The sequence below is a fragment of the Macrotis lagotis genome, chromosome 5 (assembly GCF_037893015.1).
Source record: "Macrotis lagotis isolate mMagLag1 chromosome 5, bilby.v1.9.chrom.fasta, whole genome shotgun sequence".
Classification (NCBI taxonomy): domain Eukaryota; kingdom Metazoa; phylum Chordata; class Mammalia; order Peramelemorphia; family Peramelidae; genus Macrotis; species Macrotis lagotis.
In genome coordinates, this window is record NC_133662.1 from 28,010,585 (window position 1) to 28,034,806 (window position 24,222).

The window sequence follows — 24,222 nt, forward strand, 5'->3', positions numbered from 1 at the left end:
TTAGAAGGTGGAATTTGAACTGAGTCTTAATGGAAACCTGGCAAACTCAGCAGTGGGCATGAGGAGGGAGAGCATTCTAGGCAAGAAGGATATCCAGTAGAAAGACAGAGAGATGGAAGATGGAATGTTATATTTGAGAATCAGAAAGCAAGCTAGACTAGCTAGATTATAGAATAGGTGGAAGAGTGAAGTGTAAGAAGACTGGAAAGGTAGAAAGGGACTAGGAGAGAATAAAGAAAGCAGGATGTTGTGAAGGCAGAAATAACAAGATCTGGCAATGGATTGGATATGTAAGTTGAATGAGACGGATAGATCCTGAAGCCAGGTAATTTAGAGGATGGCATTACCCTTGACAATAATAGTAAGATTTAGAAGAGAGGATGACTAAAGAGTTCTGTTGCTGGGCATGTTGAGTTTGAAATGCCTATAGGACATCTAGTTCAATATATCCAAAAGACAGTTGATTTGGGACAGAAATGAGGACTGGATATAAAGATCTGACAATCAAATACATAGTGATGCTAACTGGAGTATAGGTGCTGATTAAATCACCAAATAAGATAATATAAAGTTAGAAGAGAAAAGGACCCATGATTAATGATCATGAAATGAAGAGTCAACAATTGAATGATTGAAAAGACAGGTCAAGAACCAGGAGAAAGCACAATTATGAAAACCTAGGAAGGATAGACTGTTCAATAATGCACAGGATCACATATTATAGCATCAATACAATAAGCATAATTCTGGCCATTTTGATCTAAAACTGACACAGATTATTGACATAGTATATGCTGGTGAATAACAGGTGTAATTGTAATTTATTTCACATTTTAAGAGCATGTTGAAAAGTCTGTATGACCAATTGGTAGGTTTATTGCACTAGAGATTCTTATTCAGACAAGGGTTGGATTAAATGGCCTCTGAGTATACTTCTAATGCCAGAAATTCTATGACATCCATACTCCAGCATTAGTAACAAGTGCCTGTCTTTCATTGGACTTGTTCAAAGACTTCCTCATATTTGTAGGTTTTATTATTGTCATTTTTCCTGGAATGTGAGCTCTTTGAGAGCAGAGACTGATATAGTTTTTGTCTCCAAATATACAGGATACACAATGCAGTGATTAATATATAGTGGGTGCTTAATAAATATTTGTTGATTAATTCTTTTACTGCATGGTTATCTGTTCAAATGTTTGAAAAGAAGTTTTCATGCTAATTAAGGCTGTTTCATCAGATGCCATTTCATTTTCTCCCCCATCACAGGAGGCATACCATATCCACCATCAGAAAATCTTCATCGGTGTCTGAAACCCATCAAGAGGTATGAAGATGAATAATCATATGCAGGCAAAAGTGCTCCTTTGGATGTTTATTTACTCATTTTATCCATCATCACCAACATTTTCAGTTGTGAACATATTTTTCTTTCTATTTAAGTATTTTGTTTTTATCTCTTGTTATGCTTAAGCTTAGATTCAATTTTTCCTCAAATCAGAGGCTGCTGGGATGCTCAATTGAATATGGAGACAAGAATTATGGGATTCTATGTTGGTTTATAATATTAGGACAGCCATTTACTGTTAATGTCTTTATTTTTATATTCCTTTCCCTTGGACTTTAAAATCAAAAGCTGATAAGTTTTAAAACTCAAAGGGACTTTAGAATCTATCCCAGTGGTCATTGTTGACATTCAGCTTTTTCTGGGGAAAAGTCAGTCCCCTGAACATTCTTTAGGGACTCAGACTTCCCAACTCCTTCCTTTTTTGCATTTTCCATATCTGGATAGTTATGGGAGCCCAGCTTTTTTGTCCTCTCCTGACTTTAAGGAGAGTCTCAATTAAGAGGTTTAGTTTAAATTACATTGATTTTTAGAAAACATTAATTATTATAGTTCTATATCACAAAGGAATTTCACAAAAATTTTTGGTGTCTTTTTTATGTAGTGGGAAGCAAGGAATTGGTTATGGAATGAAATACGTAGAGCACTGTTTTTGTTTTGTGCCTTCTCTAGACACTTTAACATCTACTCAGTCAATACTTTATTCATGCTAATGGGGAGTGTCATATTCAAGAGGCAAACATTTCTCTAAAGTATTCAGTTGTTCTCAAGGGAAATTAGTTCTGTCTTAACTTTGCAATTGGAGACTACACTTATATCCCAGAATTTGATGATAAGGACAATTCTTGCTGATGATAATTTCACACAAATGAATTTTTCTCATCAAATTCTAACTATTGTCATTTTGGGTATCATTGTCCACATTGTGGATATCATTGTTATTTATTCTGCCTGTCTTGTCTGCCTGTCTGTCTGTATCTGTCCCTTTCCCTTTCCTCTTCTTGTTTTCAAATGAAAATTGCAAATAATTAGAAAGCTATGTATTAGGCTAAATGAGCAAAATAAACATGGGATGATCAGAATTGATTAGCCCTTTTGGCAATCAATTGTATTCCAATTGGTTATTTACTTGGTGAGATGGACAGAAGAGACTGAAAAGAAAAGAATGTATTGGAATATGTAGAAAAAAGAAAGTAATGTTTTTTTTTTAAGTGGGCAGAGTTGGAATACTAGGAAAAAGGAACCATTCAGGAAAAGATACTTGGGGATGGAAAAATCAAATCAAGAGATAGAGGTTTGAATCCTGGCTATGACTACTTGTGACTGAGTAAATCACTTTCCCCTCTGGGACTCCTTTTCTTTCTTTGCAAAATGAAAGGTTTAGATTAGATAAGTCTCATGGGTCTCCTCCTGCTCTCAATCCTAAGATCTCAGGATAGATCTGGCTAAAAGATAATAGTTTAATATTGAAATTGCACAGAAGCTAGTGAAAGATAGAATATATGGAACCCTCCCACTATATTTTTGGTTAAATTCAGACTTTAATTCTTTTTATTTGGCATGTTGTATTTAGCAGAAGTCTTAAAGTGCTTAAATCTCTGAGGGAAGCTTTGAACATAACTCTTGTTTTCTATTTAACACTGTTATTTTCCCATTTAGCGAACTCATCTGGGAACATTTACCTGTAATCCCTGCTGCTGCACAGGCATGGGTCATGGATCAATAGACCAGGAATTGTGAGCTCCAGTAGGGATAAAGCCAATCTAATGTCTTTATTAAGATGGTGGTCCATGGGGAGAGGAGAGCTCCCAGCTGCCTAAGGAAAGGTGAACTAACCAAGGTCATTATAACAAAGCAGTTTAAACAGAGCTGGTCAATATTGGGATAGGGTCATGAGTCTGGGAAAAGAGAAAATATTGTTTTCTGATAAACAATATTAAGAGTGAAGAATTCTGTTGAAGAAAATGAAAGGTGGCATAAAAGGAATATTAGTCCTTGCTAAATGAGTCCTTTACCATATTCTAATATGGTAAAATAGACAAAGTGGTAGAGTAGGTAGTTCAGGAAGAAGAGCTGGAGCCAGAGGAGTTCAATGTGTGCTAATTTCAAGGGAACTATTTGATTGTAGATTGGTTGGGGCAGATTGAAGAAAGAGATAAGAAAAGTGGTCAGGAAGCAGGTACAGGTGTCAGGTGTCCTTTCAAGAAAAAGCAATAGAATTGCAAAAGATAACTAGCAGGGTATGTCTAACAGGATTGTAAGCTCATCTTAGTATCCTCTGCCTAGGACATAGAAGATGTTTGCATGAATTTGTAGAGGAAACATAATTGAATTCATTCAAATAGGGATAGAAGTGTACATCAGAAAACCAGAAGGACAGCCAAGCCTTCAAGAATCAAAGTCAAGGGGGATCAAAAACCAAAGCAGGTAGTCAAGAATCGGAGGTTCTATAGAAGTTCAAAGAAGAAAACAAATAGCCTGGAAATAGGCTAGCATCAAGTACTTTGTCAGTGCATTTGCAGAGCATCCAGGTTTCTATTTAGTTCTATTTAGCTTTTCTGGGTCCTGCACGTGGCAACAAGCAATCAGAAACACTTGACTAAGGTTGAAAGTGTGTGGACAGATGATGAGCAACAGCTATTGGCAAGTAAACCTTGATATAGGACTTGTAACAATAAGAACAAAAACAATTTTTTTCTTTAAAAATACAAAAAAAGGCAAGTGTGTCTAAGCTTTATTTTATTTATTTTTCTTGCTGTTAGAGGAAAAGACCAGCAGTGTTATAGGACTCTATTTCTCAAAGTTAGCAGCACAAGACTGAGCTAATCAAACAAAACCTCTCACTTTGCTTCTAAGTCACCTTGAACTTCTTAGGCATCAGCTCCATGCTGAGACTTGCCATGCAGAAATATTTGAATAAAAATTCTGAAAGTGAGAAATGCATTTGGCTGTGGGAAGTGTGAAGTATGACTCTGGAGAGAAGGAGGCAGCAAGGGAGAGAGAGAGAGAGAGAGAGAGAGAGAGAGAGACATACAGATAAACAGAGACAGAGACAGAGAGAGAGAGGAAAAGGAAAATCAGGGACAAAGACAGAAACAAAAAGAGACACACAGAGACACAGAGAGACAGACAGAAGGAATCATTCTATATTCAGCAGTTTTATACTCTTACTTTCTTTGAAGACCTTTTTGGTCCTTATTTAAGATGACCGTTAATTAACTCAGTTTATCATTCAATGATACGCAATCATTCAATGAAAATGAAAAAAAGTAACACCAACTAGACTGCCAATCCAAGGGCAGATTTGAGTTAATTTTGTCTTCTAAGTTTTCTTCACTTGGGTTTTGTGGTTCTAAGTGACGGACATTCAAGTAAAAATGTTATCTCCTTACAGAATTTTACTTCTCAGTTAAATCAAAAAATTAAGTGGGGGTCCACATGTAGACATCCATATGTCTACAATCTAACTGTGACAAAGGTGAGTGAAAAGTCTGAAATAGTGAAGATGGGTGAGAAAATCTCTAAAGTTATGAATCTCAAATAAGTCTCAGATCTATTGTGTTTGAATCCATTACCTTTTCTAAACCTGAATCCAATGTTAACTAAAGGAACAGAAATGGCTTAACTGGAAGAAAGCATCTTTTAACTCTGAAGATGTACTCCAAAGACAACTGGTATGAAATCCTTCCTTCCTATTCATGTTTGAAATGAATGTTAGAGCAATAGACTTGGAGTCAGGAAGATCTAAGTTCAAAACTTGCACGAGGTACTTGCTAGTTGTGCTAACCTGGACATTTAACTTTTGTTGTGACCATTTCTTCATCTGTAAAAATGGAGATAATGATAATATCCATTTTCTAGGACTGTTGTGAGGATCCAATGAGTTAATATTTATAAAATGTTTTACAAACCGTAAAAGTACTATATAAATTCTGGCTATTATTATATATCTTTTCCTCCTTGCCTGATTCTTACTTATCTCTAGAAATTGGAGAATAGATTCTTGATCACTTCGGGTCTTGGGAGAGAATCACTTTCCCTCCTAGCTTAAGTTATGTTATATGGAACACGATTAGACTAAGAAAATTATTTCCAGATCTTTAAATAGGATGATTAAGGTTCCTATTTAACTAGCTGGCAGGGTTGATTCAATTTTGTCTTTGGAGAAATGATGGTTCCCAGAAGGCATTCAAATGCCTTCCTATTTCTTTTACCCAGATGCCACATTTTCATACAGGGCTTCTCTTGACTGAGTTCAGCTCTTTAGATCTTTAATTTTAGCCTAAGTGCCTAATTTAGTTGAGGGAAAGACTGGCCAGAATTTGAGTGCAGATTTTCTGAAAGGAGGAGAACCCTCATAATTATTAAATGATAAGATTGGATACCATGTGGCCAGCTGGGTGGTATAGAAGGAAAAGCTCTGGATTTGGGAATAAGGAAGATTAATAGCTTGAATCCTGCCTTACATACTTGAAGTCATATGATCCATATGATCTAAGTTTTCTCATCTGTAAAATGAGAAAATCAGCATTGTTGTGAGACTCAAATGAGATAATTGATGTAAAACATTTGACAAATCTTAAAACCTATTTAAATGTCACTTATTGCTATTGCTGATTTGCTTTGAAGGACCCTATCACTCAAACTTATTTAACTGTGAAAGGTAGTATGTCACATGGGCAAAGTGTTCTCTTTAGAGTCCTGATTGAGAGTTGTCCAGGAACAAACTAAAGGTAATTTCAGAAGTTCAGGAAGTTTAGTAAGAATGCTAAGTTCAGAAATTCAGAACTTGGTTTTATCAAAGCTCACTTTATAATCTTATCTCTAGATTAGTCAAGCAATCAAAAAAAAGCCTTTCTCTGTAGAAGAAAATGTAATATAATGGAAAGAACACCTTAGTTCAGACCTTATTTTGATGGCCTGTTTGACCTTAGGCAAATCATTTTACTTCTCTGGGCCTCATTTCCCTCATTTATAAAATGAGATAGTTGGACCAGATGAACTTTGAGGTTCCTCCCAACTCTGTCTATGTATCTATGACTCTCAACTGACAAAATAAATTGATTCAAAACATTTCAAAAGTGTTCTAGGCTTGTTTGAGTAGCAATAAATAGTTGAGAAGTCAGCTTTATGAAACTTCCAAGCAGGAGATGTCTATTATGAAGAATGAAACAGGTATTAAATGAATTGATTTCAATTCAATTAAAACTGGAATTGCTGGGAAAGACTACCTCAAAGGAGTCACCCTAGACTGTTTAATAATGCAAATCTTGATTTTTGACTTTTTAGAGTCTCAAAAGGCAACCTAGGTTTTTAACATTTACTTCAAATGATCAAATGGGAATAATATGTGCACCCTGCTGACACCTAGTAGCCACTATAAAATGCTTATTCCCTTTCTCCTTTCCTCATTAATAACAAAAATCAGTGTGATCATTGAGTTTTGCTGCATACTTGCTATAACACAGGGACTTGAGAATACTACAGCTTACTGCACAGAATCCCAGAATGCCAGAATTCCAGAGTTGGGAGTCTTGAAGGACCTCAGAGGTTAACTGAATCATATAGCCCTTTGACAAAATCCTTTTGACATGTGGAAAAGTTTTGAGGATAGACTATTGAAGGTCCTGTTGTAAAGGTTAGGGGATGTAATAGAGAGAATATAGGACAAAAAGAGAGAAGGCCTGTGTTCAAGTCCCACACTTTATGTCTCTGATCCTCAGGATTCTGATTGGTGAAATGGATATGAGAAATTGCATAATGGAAAGAACAATAACTTTTAGGAATACCAGGTTTATATTCTACTTCAGACTACATGTGTGACCTTGGGTAAGTTATTCAGCTCCCTGGGCCTCAGTTTACTCCATGAGGAGACTGGACCTGATGGTCTCTTGGAACCCTTCTGGCTCTAGATCATTCTCTAATGGCTAAGTCACAAAACTATTTTTTAAAAAGTTTATGCATATTATGGCTTTGGAGAAATATTTATTTCAGAGCTGCCAATTCCACTTTTAGAATGGTGTTCTTGATTTCCAACTAAAATCTTCCTGCCTAAAATTTTCTCCTAGTCCTGACCTCTGGAATCAGACTATTTTTATTCCTTCTTCCTCATGACATTTCTTCAAAGGATATTTTTTTCCTCTCAGATAAATATTCCTAAATTATTTCTCCATTTCACTGTGACCTGGCAAAAGTCCCTCCCATCACCTTCTTGATCATCTTCCAGCTGGACATACTGTAATTTTTTAATTTTTCAATGTTCCTCTTTAAGATATGGTACCAAGAAATAATTACAATAATACATATATGTTTTGATTAAAGAATTGGTCAGATCAGAACACACGAGGAAAACATGGAGCAGGTGTCATGATGGTAGGATCATGTTGGTGGCTAGCTTTGTGCTTATTGAATAAAATTATTTCATCCAAAGAGCTATCAATGAGTTCCATCAATCAGTATAGTGACTGGATCATATGTAAAGTACTATATATATATATATATATATATATATATATATATACACATACATAAATTATTCATGTTTGGTTAATGTCTACTTCCAATAAAGGGGTTTCCTATAGTTGATTGAGTTCATTCAGAAAATGAATCAGGCTAATTAGTCTCTCAATTCCATCAATTTATTTAAGAGTTTGGAATTCTAATTTCATTCAGTTTTAGTAAAATTATATTCTTCTACATTGTTGAAAAGTGAAAAATTAGCTGCCTTCAAAATAGGGCTTTAAAAGACACTCTCTAGAATCACAGAAGGACTGAAATAGATGACATGAAACTTGGACAGCACAGTCAATTCTCAGGAACTAGTATGATATACTGGATAGATTTCTACATTGTTTGGGTTTCACCTTGATCACTTGAAAGAGGAAAAAGACGTTGTTCTAGGTCATCTCTAGGATCCTTTCAAGCTCTGACAATGGATGACTTGATAGTTTCTAAATACAATTGAAATTATTGAATATTTATAAGCAACTGCATGTAAAAACCATAGCATCATGCAATAATAAATAGAGGGCCAAGCTTGGAGATAGGAAAATCAGTCTTCAGGTCATAGCCACATATTAATTTATGAGACTTGGGCAAGTGATATAGCATCTTAGTGTCCTTATTAATGATATAAGCCTATAAGGGAGAGGTGAATAGCTGACTTGTAAAAGTGAAAAGATCTTTCATACTAGTATGTCCATATTTCAGTGAAATCACAAATCTTGTTGAAAAAGAAAGTAGAGGGGCGGCTAGGTGGCGTAGTGGATAAAGCACTGGCCTTGGAGTCAGGAGTACCTGGGTTCAAATCTGGTCTCAGACACTTAATAATTACCTAGCTGTGTGGCCTTGGGCAAGCCACTTAACCCCGTTTGCCTTGCAAAAACCTAAAAAAACCCAAAACAAACAAAAAGAAAAAGAAAGTAGAAGGCATTATACTAGTCGGAGACCATTCTTTTAGTTTTATTAACAATAGTTTATGCTTAAAGTTTATGCTTTACATTTATAAAAGTTTAAAGCTTTTCACTTGAAAATTTCTATCATTCTATTGCTCTCTTGCTCCTTAGGGTATGAACCATGGTACAGATTCACAGCAAAGGAAGAGGAAGTGCGGTAGGGGAAGGCAAATTTGCACTAAAAAGCCGAATGAAACTTTACCTGCTCATTTAGTTTAGTTAGGACCAACTTAGGGTGTTTCATTATTTAACTTTTGCATTTAGCATAGAATGTTTTGTTCTATAATTTTCTTTTTATCTTCATAGATGCATTCATTTAAATTAAATCTCTTAGAGGTTATCTCTTTAGTTTACTGCACATAATTTCTATCACTGGATTTCTTGACTGTTACTCAATATAGGACAGTGGGATACATGTAAAGAATATCTCAATGCCATTCCAAGATAGTGAACCTTTCCACATTTGTTTTACAAAGGTGAATATTGACTTTGATGATATCATGCTGCTAGATTTTCCAGTAGAGGGTGTGGAATATTATACTAAAAATCAGCAGTTCTGGGTTCTAGTCACATCTCTGTCATTTGATAGCTATGTAACTTGGACATAGTACTCTAGAATTTCTTAGATTCAACTCCTTAGTGTGCTAAATGAGAAGGCTTGACTGGCTGGTCAAGACAGCTCTTTCCAGTACCAGCATGCTAAAACTTTAGAGCTTATGGACAGTTTATTTAATAAAATTTCAAATAAAAAACAACAACAATTACAGAAAATATAGTCCCCACTTATGCCTGCTTTCTAGATGATTCAGCACTTGACAAACTCACTTAAGAGAAATGTTATTGGACATGTCACTTAGAAGCACTAGAGTATTAGTGAAAAGAGACCTAGATTTTGTATCAGAAGACTTTCCTGACATTTCTAAACCATACTGTTTATAGTCTGGCTATCCTTATCATTCCCCTTCCCACTAGAATCTTGCATACTCCTCTGTCCTCAAGATACTAGACTTGGAGCTTTCACCTTTTTTTTTTATTATTTTTGCAAGCTAATGGGGTTACGTGACTTGCCCAAGGTTACAAAACTATGTAAGATTATCTATGTGTCAGAGGTCAGATTTGAACTCAGTTCACCTGACTCCAGGACCAGCATTCTATTCACTGCACCACCCAGATGCCCCACTTTCATGTCCTTTCACCTGAAACCAGGTCTCATGTCACATTCAAACTATGTAGAGTCTTTTCTCATAAAATGAAAGCTCCTAAGGGATCTATATTTGTATCCATGGTGCTTATTACTGTATCAACGCATAGTTAGTACTTAAATAAATGTTTTATTATTCATTCATTCATTCTCAGTTCTATGAATTGGTTAACAAGCATTTATTAGTAATAGCTAGCTATATGACCTTACAAAAAATATTCTACCTCATTGGAACTCATTGGTACTCTACCTCATTGAAACCTCATTTACTTCATTGGTAAAATGAAAGTCTTCCACTAGTTGAACATGTATGGTACCCTCCAACTTTGAATCTGTATGTTTCTATTACAATTTTATCTTTTGTAAGAAGAGGGGATTTGTTTAGTTGTATTCTTAAATTCTTTTCAACTCTCTAAATCTAAGATTCTATGAAAATTGAGATACACGCTGACTACTGTGAGCTTTACTGTAGTTCAATAAGTTCTTAAAGATGATTGGTAAATTAACTTGTATTCAATTTGTGATTTGGCAGAAAGAGACTGATTTTCATGGGATTGAAATTACAAGAAGAGTAGGCCAAGAGGATATGTAAGAATCTCAAAGGAAAATAATTATATTAGGGCAACTAGGTGGTGCAGTGAATAGAGATCTGATCTTGGCATCAACTAAGACCTGAATTCAAATTCTTTTTCAGCCACTCAAGAGGGTGGGCAAGCCATTTAACCACTTTCCATCTCAGTTTCTTTATCTGTAAATGGGAAAAAACAGTAGCTCCCACCTCCCAGGATTATTGTGAAGATCAAATGGGAGCATGTAAGTAAAGTGCTTTGCAAACACTCATGTACTATAGAAATGCTTGCTTTATTAGAGAAGCAGATTTTGTGGATTGTGTTAATGTTTCTGTTACCAGAACAGATATTTTAAAGTAAATAAAAAACAGCAAACAACTTCATAATTCTATGGTACTTTAAAGAATAAAAATACTTTATTTCAATATAGAATGATATGCAATATAAGAATTATCAACTCCAACCTACAGATGCAGAAACTGAAACTCATGGGCAAGACTGATCTCCTCATGGTCAATCAGCAAATTGTTGGAGATAGGCTCTGTACATCCATTTTTTTCTGGTTTCAAGTTCAATTTTGTTCCTATTCCAGTAAACTGACTGGTTAAAGAAGAGATAGAAAACATGACTTTCTGGGAAGATAAACTTGTATTTTTCCTTGAATGTAAATCATTCTGACCTCAACTCAGTAGAAACTGCCTGATTATAAGGGAATGAAGTTTCTCTGTTCCCACTCTTTGAAACCCTCAGTCTGCAGAAAATTACTGAACTTAGAGACTTTTATGAGGCTAAGCAGGACATTGACTAGAGCAACATGAATTAAGCATTCATTAACTGGAATCTTTGAATTACAAGTATTCTTTCACTGATCCCAATGAAGAATATTACTGAGGAAGGACTCTAAAAATATCCAATCCAGCCTCTTCATTTTATGGGTGAAGGAGCCAAAGTCCAGACATAGAAGTGATCAAAGTGAGACTAAAATCAAACTTTCCAGAGTCCTTGACTAGGTGGTCTTCCCAGTATATAACACTATGTCCTGAATTGTCCATTAGTGTTTACTTTTACTCTGCAAGGCAAATAAAGGTGAAGTAATCTTAGGAAAGTTTCAAAAGTTATTCTCAGGTGAAGAGTAAAGTCAATGAAACTGGAAGAATTGAGGAGTGAAACAAAATCTTCAGAGGATGGAAAAAAACCCAAGTAGCTTGTAAATTTTGAATAGATTGTAAACACAAAATAGATGAATGATATGGGCTTGCCAAAGAGGCTCTTAAAATGGTCCAGTTGGGAAATGACTAATGCATGAATACAAATCTTAGAGGCAGGCAAAGTTAGAGATATGTGAACTTTCTAAAGGTTAAATAAGTGATAAAAGTATTTTGTTATTGCTCTCAAAGTGAGTCTCACCTAATAAAATCATGATATGAATATATAAGTTTCTTTAATTGGGTATGATTAAAAATAATGAGATATGTTTAAAATTATGATAGTGGGGTACAAAATAGCAGTTAGGAATTGGTCTAGAAAGTCCAAAGTGATAGGTGCCTAGTGATTTCCTTGTTGTAAGTAGAGGTAATACTTCTTATCTAATAAATTGTACACTTGAGCATATGAAATGAGTTACAGGAAAATAGGATTTCTAGCTTTGCTAGATTCCTTAGAATCTAGATACTTTGAAACTCCCCTAAGACAATATTAACCAAATAGAAAAGTGTGTTGTAATCGTTCATGTATCATAGGATAATGACTAGTAATCAAATATGATTCCATAAAATCAGTTGAATATTTGATTCAGTCTGATTCAAAGAATCCCTAATTAATCCTACCTTTAACACTTCCAGGGGAGCCTTGAACAAGATAATTAAGCTTCTTTTACCTCAGTTTCTTCATCTGGAAAACAAAGGGATTGTACTCAATAGTCTCTATGAAACTGTTCACTGCCAGTCCTAGTTTTAAGAACACCTGGTTTTAGTCTCCTTTGGTCATTTCCTTGCTCATTTGTACCTGTAGAACAATCAATAGAGCAAAAGAAAGGAGCTTAAAATCCAACTGTCAAATATTATTCCAATAGTAACTTTAGTGTAAAGCTATAATTGGGGAAGAGGTAGGAAGTAAAGAACTTTATTTAGTTTTTTCCAGATGTCCTATTCTAGCTTCCATCTTTCTTTAGTCATCACAAATATTTGCCATTCTATATATACTGGTTTTCTCATCTGTTGATGAACTAATTGAGAATGGACTATACTCTTTGTGTATACTGAGAACTTCATTTCAAATCAGTGACATAAGCAGAATCTAATTTTGTCAATATGTAACATGTAATACACAAACTGAAAGACAAGAGTAGATGGATAGTGATATATATATATATATATTATATTTATTATATGTTTATATCTACACATATATCACTAGAGGGAATGTTTAGATTGATGAGTATTGAATTAAATATTGAAGTAAATATCTATTTATCTTAGTAGATTTTTCATTATTCTTACACTTTGCTCCAAGATTAAATGTTCTGTTAGAAAGAGCAGTAGATTTGGATTCTAAAGCTATTGTTTCTGGAACTTTCCATGTCTGTTTTTGTTGAGTCAGATACTGAGTAGTGACTCTGGCTTACTAGTGGTTTCTTAAGGTGTAGAAAGTAAGCACAGATCTAAGTCATGGAAAAATGTATTTTACTAGATACAAAAATACTCTAGATCTATCTATCTATCTATTCATATATATCTAAACATATGCAGTATATCATAATAATACCAAGTATCCTACATTTATTTTTTAAATCCTTTTCATAATTGTTAGTGAATAAATCACAGAAACAGACAGAATTGGATAAGACATCAAATGCCATCTCATCTAATATTTTAATTTTATAGATGAGAAATTGACCACCACATCCAAGGACTTACACGTAAGACTGCCCCAAGGACTTGCCCATGGATTGGCCCAAGGACTTACACCTAGAGGCAGAATTTGAAAACAATGTGATGCTATGAAAAAAAATACTGAATTTGCTAATTGTGGATTCCCTGGGCAAGCCATTTCACTTCCATTTCATCTTCTGTAAAATGGAGATAATAGTACTCAGACTGCCCATCCTAGCATTCTTGTTAAGATAATATTTTCCCATACTTTAAAGTATTGTAGAAATTTCAGTTAATTTCTGAAAAAAGGAGAGATTTCGACTACATGATGTCTATGATTTCATCTAACTCTAAATTTCTCTGGTCCTGTTTGAATGTCACAATAATTCAGGAAAGTATCATTATTATCTTTTGATAGTTGAAGAAACTGAGGTCCAGAGAAATGAAATGACTTATCCATGACTTGAGAGAGGCAGAATTAGAGTCCCTGGTATATGTGACTTAGGAGCTGACATTAGTGTTACATTCAAACACATCATGGTTTGTGACATAGATTCCTTTAGACTCCTGATAATTCTAGGAAATATGAACATAGGAGGGAAGAAGGAAAGTGGAGCAATTAGGAGTAGTCTAATAATATTTATTGTTGTTTAGTCTTTTCAATCTTGTCCGTCTCTTCTTGACCCTATTTGGGGGTTTTCTTGGCAAAGATACTGGGGTGGTTTGTCATTTCCTTCTCCATCTTATTTTACAAATGAGAAAACACAGGCAGACAGGGTTAAGTCACTTGCCCAGGGTCACACAGCTAGAAATATCTGAGGATGAATTTGAACTCTGACTCTAGACCTGGTTCTCTGTCTACTTCACCATCTAGGTGTCTTTATCTTCCAAGAAAAGGACCATATGATGACTGAGTCATTTCTTGGACCAACATTCAAATACTTTCAAATGTATCTGGGAAATATTATAGAGAGAAAGGAAAAAAGTCAAGGGAGAATGGAACCTCTTGTTTCTAAGACTAGGGAATGACACTCTTCCCTCAATTTCTCACATCCTTCATTTCTTTACCTATTGTCTGGAGTCCTTCAGATGACAAAATTTAGATGCAGGATTTCATCCTACCAACCTAGTTCCTAGGTGTAGATGGGGAATATATGGAGCAGCTGTTTTTCTACCTGAATTAGAAGTCAAATTATGCATCAGTGAAAGTATCTTTCCTAGCTGCCTGTTTGCATCATTTCCCATAATACTTTGCCTGCAAGGCATATTTGAATTACAGAAAATTACTTAAATCTAGACAAAGTACACTTGCTTGAGCATAAAAAAATTTAGTTAACTCTTCTTCATATTGATGTTATTTTCCAATCTATTAAGAGATTTCAGTAGTCCCCATAGACAATATCCAATAGCTTTAAGGAATCTTGTCATTTAGGAGCATAGACTCATAAATTCAGATATGAAAGGGAACATAAACTTTGCTTAGGCCAGGACCCTCATTTTACAGATGAGGAAATAGACAGAGAAAGCTCTTAGAAGAAATGACCTGCCCAAGACTTTGCACCATTAATAAATAGTATAAAAGTTTCTCTGATGAAGGCAAAATGAAATCTGTAAAGCCATGGCAAGCCTGGTAGCTCACACAGAGAAAAAAAGAGGCAAAATTTAGAGGTGGTAGGCCCACAAATACAGGACTTTTCCAAAACTCAGTGAAAATAATGGAGGAACAAGAAGTCAATAATGAAATTGATTATTGTGAATTTGCTGTCCGCAGCCTGTTATGAATGAATCACAGAAGCTGCAGATTCACCCAGAGATTGATTTATTCAACAAACCTATACAGTGACTACCATTTGCAAGTCAATAGAAGGTAGGGACTAGAATTGGGAGAAAAATCTATCTTGTCAGGGTAGGTTAGCACCTTTTCTATAATTTATAAGTTTAGAGAATTGTTTAGATTACTGGGACTCTAAGAGATTTTTCCCAGAGTCCTTGCAACCAATATATTTCATGAAATTTGAACTCATATCTTCTAGTTTTAAGACCAGTTCATTATTTATTACACTATACTGACTCTTATGACATTGGGGAATATGAAAACAAAAGCAAAAAGCTTATAATCTGCTGGGGGTAGGGTAAAAAATTGCTGAGTACAGATAAATACATTTTTTAAAGTATATTGTAAAGGCAAAATGATGGTAACTAGAGAGATAAAGGAAGGCCTGATATTAGAGATGGCAATTGAGCTGAACCTTGAATGAAGCTGGAGATGACAGAAACAAGAGGGGAACAGGGAGAGAGTTTGTAACCTGTGTACAAACATGGAAAAATAGTAGAATGTCATGAAAGGGAACAGTAAGTAGACCCAATGAGCAAAATTCAAATGTTAATATTGCTTAAGCTTTAGTGAGGTCAATTAAAATATAATTTGCTTTTGTTGAATATTTGTTTCTTCCTAGATCCCCAGAATGAATGAGAAGTGAATATTTGGATGAATGGCCTCTAATAACTAACAGTACCATTTCATTAAAATAGGTCATGGCAAACACATTAAAAGCCTTCTTCTGCAAACAATAATTATAGGGATAAAATTCAATAGGTTACAGTCATATAGATGTCTGAGGTAATTAATAGGGATCTGAGTTAATACACTATGTAGTTAATTAAGAAAATGCCACAACTATAATTAGAATTTAGGAGATGAAAAGTATGGTACATTGATATCATTATTTATTTTGCTCATTATTATATTAGGTATATATTTCAAATATATATATATGTATATATACGATGTATATTTCAAGTCACACGATAGAGTGGTCAGGCCCCATCAAAATGTGAGAAATTATAATCTGGGGTAGTTGAAAGGATACTGCTTGGGAGTTCAGGGGACTGAGTTCAAAACATGTTTCTGCTATTTGCTCCTTAAATTACATTAGACAAAATACTTTTCTGTTTCTGTAAAGGTCAACTTTTTCCCCTTGCAAATGAGGAGAATTCATAAGAAAATCTCTAATTCTAAATCCTAAAAGCAGGAAGAGAATTTTAGTCATAGTAGGTATTTATTGATTTTTTTTTAATGACATTGACCTGGAGGAGAAATACAGCTATCAGGAACCTAGGAAAATCTGATTGCTCAATGAGATCCAAGGAGTTGAGACTCTGCTCTATGGAGGAGAAGTCACTATAGTCTGTCTAGGAGGGAGAAATAAACAATAAATAGATGAGTAGAGGGGAAAGTCATTCAAAGAGCAATGATCCTTGGCGGGAGAAAAAACCGAAAGGGAAATAGTGAGTTGCACACTAAATATTAACTAAATATCAGAATGCAGTGATGCTAAAATGAAAGCATCAAATAATTTTCAGCACTACTACCTTTGTGAGAGATTTCATCTTCTGCAGGAGAAATAACATCTACTGCTTCCTCTGAGGTGTCCAAAGGGGCACTTGCTTATCTTCTTGTTTTCTTAGGCTGTGATTGGCCATTAAATAACAGCAGCAACAGCAGCAGAAGTAAGTAAACAAACCAAACAAATAACAGCAACCTCACTTCTAGGCTCCCAAGGACTCGGCTTTATATAATACTTTAAATCTACTAATCTTCTAAGCATACTCATGGGAATAGGATGCATTATGTTTCACTGCTGGAGATACTATGATTCAGAGAAGCATGGTGGCCTGTCTATAGATACACAGAAAACAAATGACTGCCAGGATTTGTCCATTACTGGAGGGGGACAAGGGAGGCTATTGTTTAATCAATCATCAGTTTAAATTCTGAGCTCTTGGGGCAGATATTTTCCCTATCTGTGGTGTAGGGAGCATCTATATAATGATAAGCACACAGTAGGAGCTTAATAAATGTTTGTTTCATTGTATTTAGTTGAACCTGGAACATTGCTAATAGTTAACAAAACAGTACTGGTGAGGAAAATGGAGATTTAAGGACATGATAAAATCTAGATTCTTCAAATGACTGAGGAATGTTTGAAATGCTATCAGAGATCAGAAACAAGTCTCAATTAGGAGAGATTCATACTTTACATCAATATCTTCAAAGATACACATTGTCATTTGAGTGTGCACTTTCCTTTAATGAAGATGAATTTCAACTCCTCCATAACTTCTTATTAGTTATGATTCTTGTCTGTGCCTTCCCATTAATCTTCCAAAGAAGATTTACCCAATGTTTTGGAGGTCTTTCATTTTTTTAGTAACTCAAGGGTGCCATATACCATTGGGTTGGACATTGTTTATTTCTCATTAGCATTACATAACTTTTTTTGTCACCCATCCTTGACAATATCTTCTGCATTATTTCTTATTTGCAAACTGTCATTTGGTACCATGACATTACCAACTTATCTCCTATTGCACATTTTTATATGTCAACCTTTGGTTGTTCGTAGCTTGAATACTTGTGAGATCATTGTGCTTAATACTTATATAACATTTATGGGAGTATACATCTGTTTGCTGCAGAAAGTGGTTTGGAATTATTTGAAAGTCTGACCCAAGTTCTTCAGTGTGACCTAATTTCATCTTATGCCTTGATTCTGTGTCCAGCTCCTCAATTATTGTATCCAGGATAAAGATGTCCACATGTGTTGGCAGATAGCCTACAACAGAACCAGGAAAGATTTGAATGATCAATGAGATCCAATGAGATGAGACTGCTTTATGGAGGAGATACCAATAGCCTGTCTAGGGAAGAGAAAAAAACAATGCACAGATGAGTAGAGGGAAAGCAATTCAAAGAACAATGAGCCTTGGGAAAATCCAAAAGGGAAATGGGACCCAACTTCTCTGACTCCAAACATAGAACTCACTTTCTCTCTGTCATGTCGTGCATCCACAACTCTCCATAACCAGTTCCTTCCCATCCCTTTAGATGATGTCAGTTTCATGTTTTTACTATGTTGCTTGACTCTTGCCACATTCTAACTCATTTCCTCAAGAAAGTATTTATAGTGTCTAGAGGAAGATAGCTGAGAAGATGAAGGACTTAATGTTAATACCATTTGAGATCACCTAAAGGAACTAGAAATGTTTAACCTGGAAATAAGAGGACTTAGGGATATAATATTAACAGCTAACATTTAAAACTTTGCAAAACACTTCATAAATGCTATCTCATTTGCTCTTCACAAAAGCCCTGAGAGGTAGGTACTATTGTTATCGTTATTTTTCAGTTGAAGAAACTAAGGCAGAGAAAGACTAATCAATTTGCCCAATGTTATACAGTTAGGAATTGTCTGAGGTCAGAATTGAATGCAGATCTTCCTAATTACAAGTCCAGTGTTCTATTGACTGTGCTATCTAGCTTTCTGTGAACACCATAGGGGACTCCAGTTTTTGAAAGAAAAGGAATTTTATTTGTTCTAATTAATTTCATAGTGAAAAAATAGGAACAACATGTGAGTATTACAGAGGCAATTTTAGGCTTGATGAAAATCTACAAAAAAATTCTTAATTACATTTCTTCAAAAGTAGAATGGGCTATTTAAGGTTTTCTATGATTGGAGTTTTTACAAACACAGTCTAGATGATCACTAATAAGGTGTCTTGTCAAAGGGATTCTTTTTCAAGTCCCTTAGAACTCTAAAGTTGCATGATTTTGATTTTCTTTGCAATTGATTCACTTTAGACTCCTAACATAGCTTTTAAACAATTTCTCCTCTGTCCACTCTCTCATTGAAGTTACTGAATATCATAGTGTACATGGGCTAAATTTGGAGAATCTCATTAATTTCTTCATTTCTTCTGTTTTTAAAAAAAATCCTGCAATGGAAAATGGAAAACTATTATCAATCTTCATGGAGGTTGTTGGCTTACCATCTACAAGTAAAGATTACCAACTTTCCCATGAAATGAGGGTTCTTTTTGGAGAAAGGTAATCCCCCCAAATAAGTAAAGAATGATCTACAGTTGGAAAACCTGAGAACAGAGACGAAGTTTTGGATGGGGAAAAAATCCTATTAATGGGGTTATAGGGAGGATCCAAAGTCAAATTAGAAGGCACTGTACACAATGTTATCTCAAGGTGATGGTTCTGGCATCTGCTATGGCTGCCCTTTGGGCCAGTTGTTTCATAAATAAATTATTTGGAAGAGAACTTTACAGTTGTAAGATACTATGCAGAACATTTAATCCAATCCTTCATTTTAGAGATAAAACCTTAGGCCCAAAGGGATGAAATGTCTTTTTTGAGATCATATGAGTGATGAATAATAAAGTCAGGACTAGAACACAACCCTCTTGATTGTCACCTGAGTGTTCCTTATACATCCTTCTTAATTAATTTGCTAATTTCTTTTTGAGAGGCAATGTAGAGTTGTTCATAGAGGACCTGTCTTATCAGGAACACTTACTTTTGATTAAAAAATGTGGCAACATCATAAATCTTTAAACTTCTTTGTGCCCCTAGCAACTTTCTAGGATTTTATGGTGCAGATGATACTTCATTCAGCATCAGTGAAAGAAGTTTCTTACTTCTAAAGTTCCTTGCATTGGCTAGATATCCTACTCCTCCCAGAAAATAAACAAAACACCCCCACAAAAAACTATGCCATACACACCTACATATTAAAGAACATTTTTATATATAATCAAAGGAAAAGAAAACTTCAAGGAAATTTTTTTAGTTTTTTTCTTTTTTTTCAAGGAAATTTTGTAGCAATTATTAATGACTGACAATTATTATGACTATCTGCAAAAACGTACCTTAAGTTAAAAACTTTTCAAATGAGAATAATTGTAGACAGCAATTGATATGTCATTGATATATGATTTTAGATTTAGAAGTGATTATAGGATTGAGAGATAGAAAGGACTTTGGAGTTCATTTAGTCCAAATTATCATTGTACTGGTGAATGACTGGTGAAATAATTTAATTGGGGAAGGGGGTATGTTGCTCAGTTTGTAAATAGCAGAACCAAAATTCAAAAACAGGCATTTGGACTCCAAATAAATTCAGGGATTTTGATGCTACTCTGTGTTAAAAGAGATTACCTTTCTCCAAAACCTCTCTATACCTTAGGAAAACTTAAAGTGATAACAGGGGGATAGATTGTCACTTGACAAAGGACAATTAGGGCAGCTTCCTTTTGGTCTGGTGTTATAGCTACTTTTTTATCCAAACAAAGATCTTGTTATAACAATTAACCTTTCTAGACCTGAGTTTCCTCATCTGTAAAATGAGTGGCTTAGATTTCATGTGCTCTGAGGAACCTTATAGATATGGGATCCTATTAAAAGGGTCAGAGGTCAATACAAAAAGGTTTTTGAGTGAAATAGAGATGAAAAATGTTTCCCTCTGACCATAAAGGCTCCCTGGTGCATTTGGCAAAATCTCAAATTATAAAGAATTTGTCATTCCAATTCATTCTATTTCTTAGCCACAGAAAAAGTAATTTGCTATTATGATGGAGCTGGGGATTATTATGCATCAACAGGATAGGTGCTAGTGATCTCATAAATCATTATTAAAAAATTCTTCTTGGTAACCTTAGATGTTGTTTTTCTTCTCCTCAGTTTCCTTATCTGTCAAAATATGGAGTTGGACTAACTATTCTCCATGGTCCTTTACAGCTCTAAAACTTGTATTGAATGACTCTGCAATTTCTTAATGAACAATTTAAGTTGATATTGAATGTAAAATTTTTTTTCATGTTAGGGAATGAAAGCTTTTATCTCTCAGAAACTGTTCTTGTAATCAGATCTCTGTGGCACAGACAGAGATATTAGAAACATGGTGCCATATTAAACACTGAACACTCATTCTTATGGCTAATCTGGTCTTGCACATCTTATATTTTATGGAGTAATGAGCGGAGGGGTCAAATCCACAAGAATTTGTCAGGTACTCTGCTATGTGTTGAAGAAATAATGAAAGGTAAAAGCAAATCATCCTTGCCCTTAAGAGGTTCACAGTCTAAGGGAAGCAACAACATGAAAACAATGATAAGAGGAGAAAATATAGAAAGTAAATATTGTGCATAATTAATTGAGATAAGGCACTATTATTAAGGGAGTATTTTATATTCGACAATATGTGACCCTAGGGAGAATTATCTTTTTTTTATTAAAATAACCCCAACTTCTTTTGATGGCCAACGAAGTCATCTGAAAGCAGAGAGAGAGAGAGAGAGAGAGAGAGAGAGAGAGAGAGAGAGAGAGAGAGAGAGAGACAGAGAGAGACAGAGAGAGAAAAGGAGACAGGGGGATGGAGACAGAGAGACAGACATGCAGAGACAGAGACAGAGACAAAGACAAACAGGCAAAGAGAAACAGAGATAGAGAGAGAGAGAGAAAGAGAGTCAGAAGCAGAGAGGCAGAGAGACAAAGACACAAAAACAAAAAGACAGAGAGACAGACAGAAAGATAGGGACAGAAAGACATAGAGACACTGGCATAACTTTTCTTAGAGATAGAACAGATCCCTTCAATAAAATATAACCCTAGATGCTAGAACTCCTTTCTCTGAAGTATTCTAATATTCTGAATATTATTCACAACTCTAAAGAAATGAATTCCATTCCTATTTACAGGTTCTTATGTAACTTCTACAATGCTGCAGAAGTGGAGAACATGGCCATTTTACTGGAGAGAGCGTGGTGTGTAATGGAAGCCAGAATTCCAAGGTTTGAGACCTATTTCCACTGACTAGTTCTGTGAGGTTGGGCAAATTGCTTAACATTTTTAACCCTCAGTTTCCTGTTTGTCAAATGTGGATCTTAATGCTTACCCTATCTACCTCACAGGGATGTTGTGAGGGTCAAATGAGGAAAAATATTTTAAGACATAATTGCAAAGTAATTTATAAATATAAGTTATTATTGGCACACAGATGAAACAGACCCATGTTTGAACTCCACATTTATTAAAATAATATGAGATCAATTAAAAGGGAGTAATTTTTATGCTCTTTTAAATGTATATGCTTAGTTTTTGTTGTTGAAATTAACTTTTCTTACAAAAATTTGGAAGTAAACTGCTGGTCATATGTTCTTCTGGAGGAAAGCTATAATGCGCTATGTTGGTTCTGAATCCAATAGGTTGAAACATGTAACTGTTGGATTGGATTTGATTGTTGAATTCAAGTGTCTCATTTATAACTTGCTAATTATCTCCATAATTTCACATTCATCTTCACTGGAGGTAAAGAACACTGACTTTGAAGTCAGAAGACCTGAGTTCAAATCCTGTCTCTGACACATACTAATTGAGGAAACTTGGGATAATTTTTAACCCCCCCCCCCCCGCCTGTCTTTTCTGTAAGTTGATGATGGGGAAGTTGAGTTAGAGTTAGAATTCTCTTCCAACCCCAGGTCTATCTATGATCGGTCCCCTGATCCTTTATAGTCACCTGTAGAGTTACCTAGGATAAGTTTTTTTCTTTTTCTTTTAGTTTTTTGCAAGGCAATGGGGTTAAGTGACTTGGCCAAGGCCACACAGCTAGTTAATTATTAAGTGAGGCCAGAATTGAACTCAGGTCCTCCTGACTCCAGGGCCAGTGCTCTATCCACTGTGCCATCTGCTTCCTCTAGGATGTTTTATAGTAGTTACTGTCATGTTTAAGCACAGATAAATGTTGGAACAGCATCCATGATATGTTATGTCAAATACTTACGGCAGCACATAAATAGATGGGAAGTCATTGGTGATGGATATTATACCCAAAATGCATTTTTATTACATCCATAAAATTTAACAAATGGAAAGAAGGTGCCCACATGAAACCCTGATGAAGATGATCATAGTGGTAGTGGTTGCAAAAGAAATAGTAAGGAGAACAAATTGATTTGATACTCAGATACTTTATACTTTTGTCATCAGAACTTTAGAAATTAGATATTTCCAGTAGTTTCTATCCTGTCATCTACTCAGATATTTAAAAGTTCTGTAATTTCATCAATGTGTATACTCCTGCTATTGATATAAACCTGATCCTTATTTGTGAGTTGCTGTAGGTCAAGAAATTCATCACTTGGTGACCAACCCTCCCACGATGAGACTCTCTGATCTTAGATAAACTTGTCCTCAGACAACAGGCATGATGTCTATGATAAAGTTTTTATAGCAGAAGCCGTCACAGCTTGATAGGACCTATCAGACCCTTTGTCCTGCTGGCATAGCCTCTGAGAACTCATGGTCCCTGCCACTCATACTTTGATGATGCATCAAGGGAGGATTTCAGTAGAGAATTTTCATATATAGACAGCTAAAATAGTCTCTTGATGTGTAATTTCTATTTTCAAATGTAAAAATATTGCATGCTCCGTGTATCAATTAACTTATCTCTCTGATAAAACTTTGTTACTAAAAATACTGGTATCAACATGTAATATGCTTGTTAGTTTTTACATAATTTAGAACAGATGTTATAAAGTGAATAAATGAAATTAAGGAAATAAACATGAGTATGTTTTGACTCTAGTCACCTAAAGCACAACAAAAGATTGATGTTTGTGATACATTGCAATGAACGCCATTTGAGCATTTTGATGTCTTCATAATGCTGGAAATGTCCTGAGAAACCATCCATTCTTTCTGTCTGAAGATATTTAACATGCTGTGTTATCTGATAACTGGGGGATTGCATTATATGATTGTCAGTATTACCAATAAGAATGTATAGAAGATATTTTCAACTTCTTGCTCATAATCTATTGCCAGTGGTAAGGCAGCATGCAGGGGCATATATGCTTACTGTGCTTAATATTAAAAATGGATTGATTCTTTTCATCTCTGTCAGTTTCTTTCTACATATTAAAAGACTTTTTG

The 24,222-nt window shown here is 35.0% G+C and overlaps 1 protein-coding gene across 1 annotated transcript in view; it reads left to right on the forward strand.

Moving 5' to 3' along the window:
- OPN5 (opsin 5) overlaps nt 1–22,755 on the forward strand; it is a 76,157-nt gene extending 53,402 nt beyond the window's left edge. The window contains exons 7-8 of the mRNA XM_074190174.1: nt 1,270–1,327; nt 21,987–22,755. Of these exons, the coding sequence (XP_074046275.1) occupies nt 1,270–1,327; nt 21,987–21,998 (70 nt within the window). The 3' untranslated portion in view covers nt 21,999–22,755. The remainder of the gene's footprint in view (nt 1–1,269; nt 1,328–21,986) is intronic.
- The last annotated feature ends 1,467 nt before the right edge of the window (nt 22,756–24,222 follow it).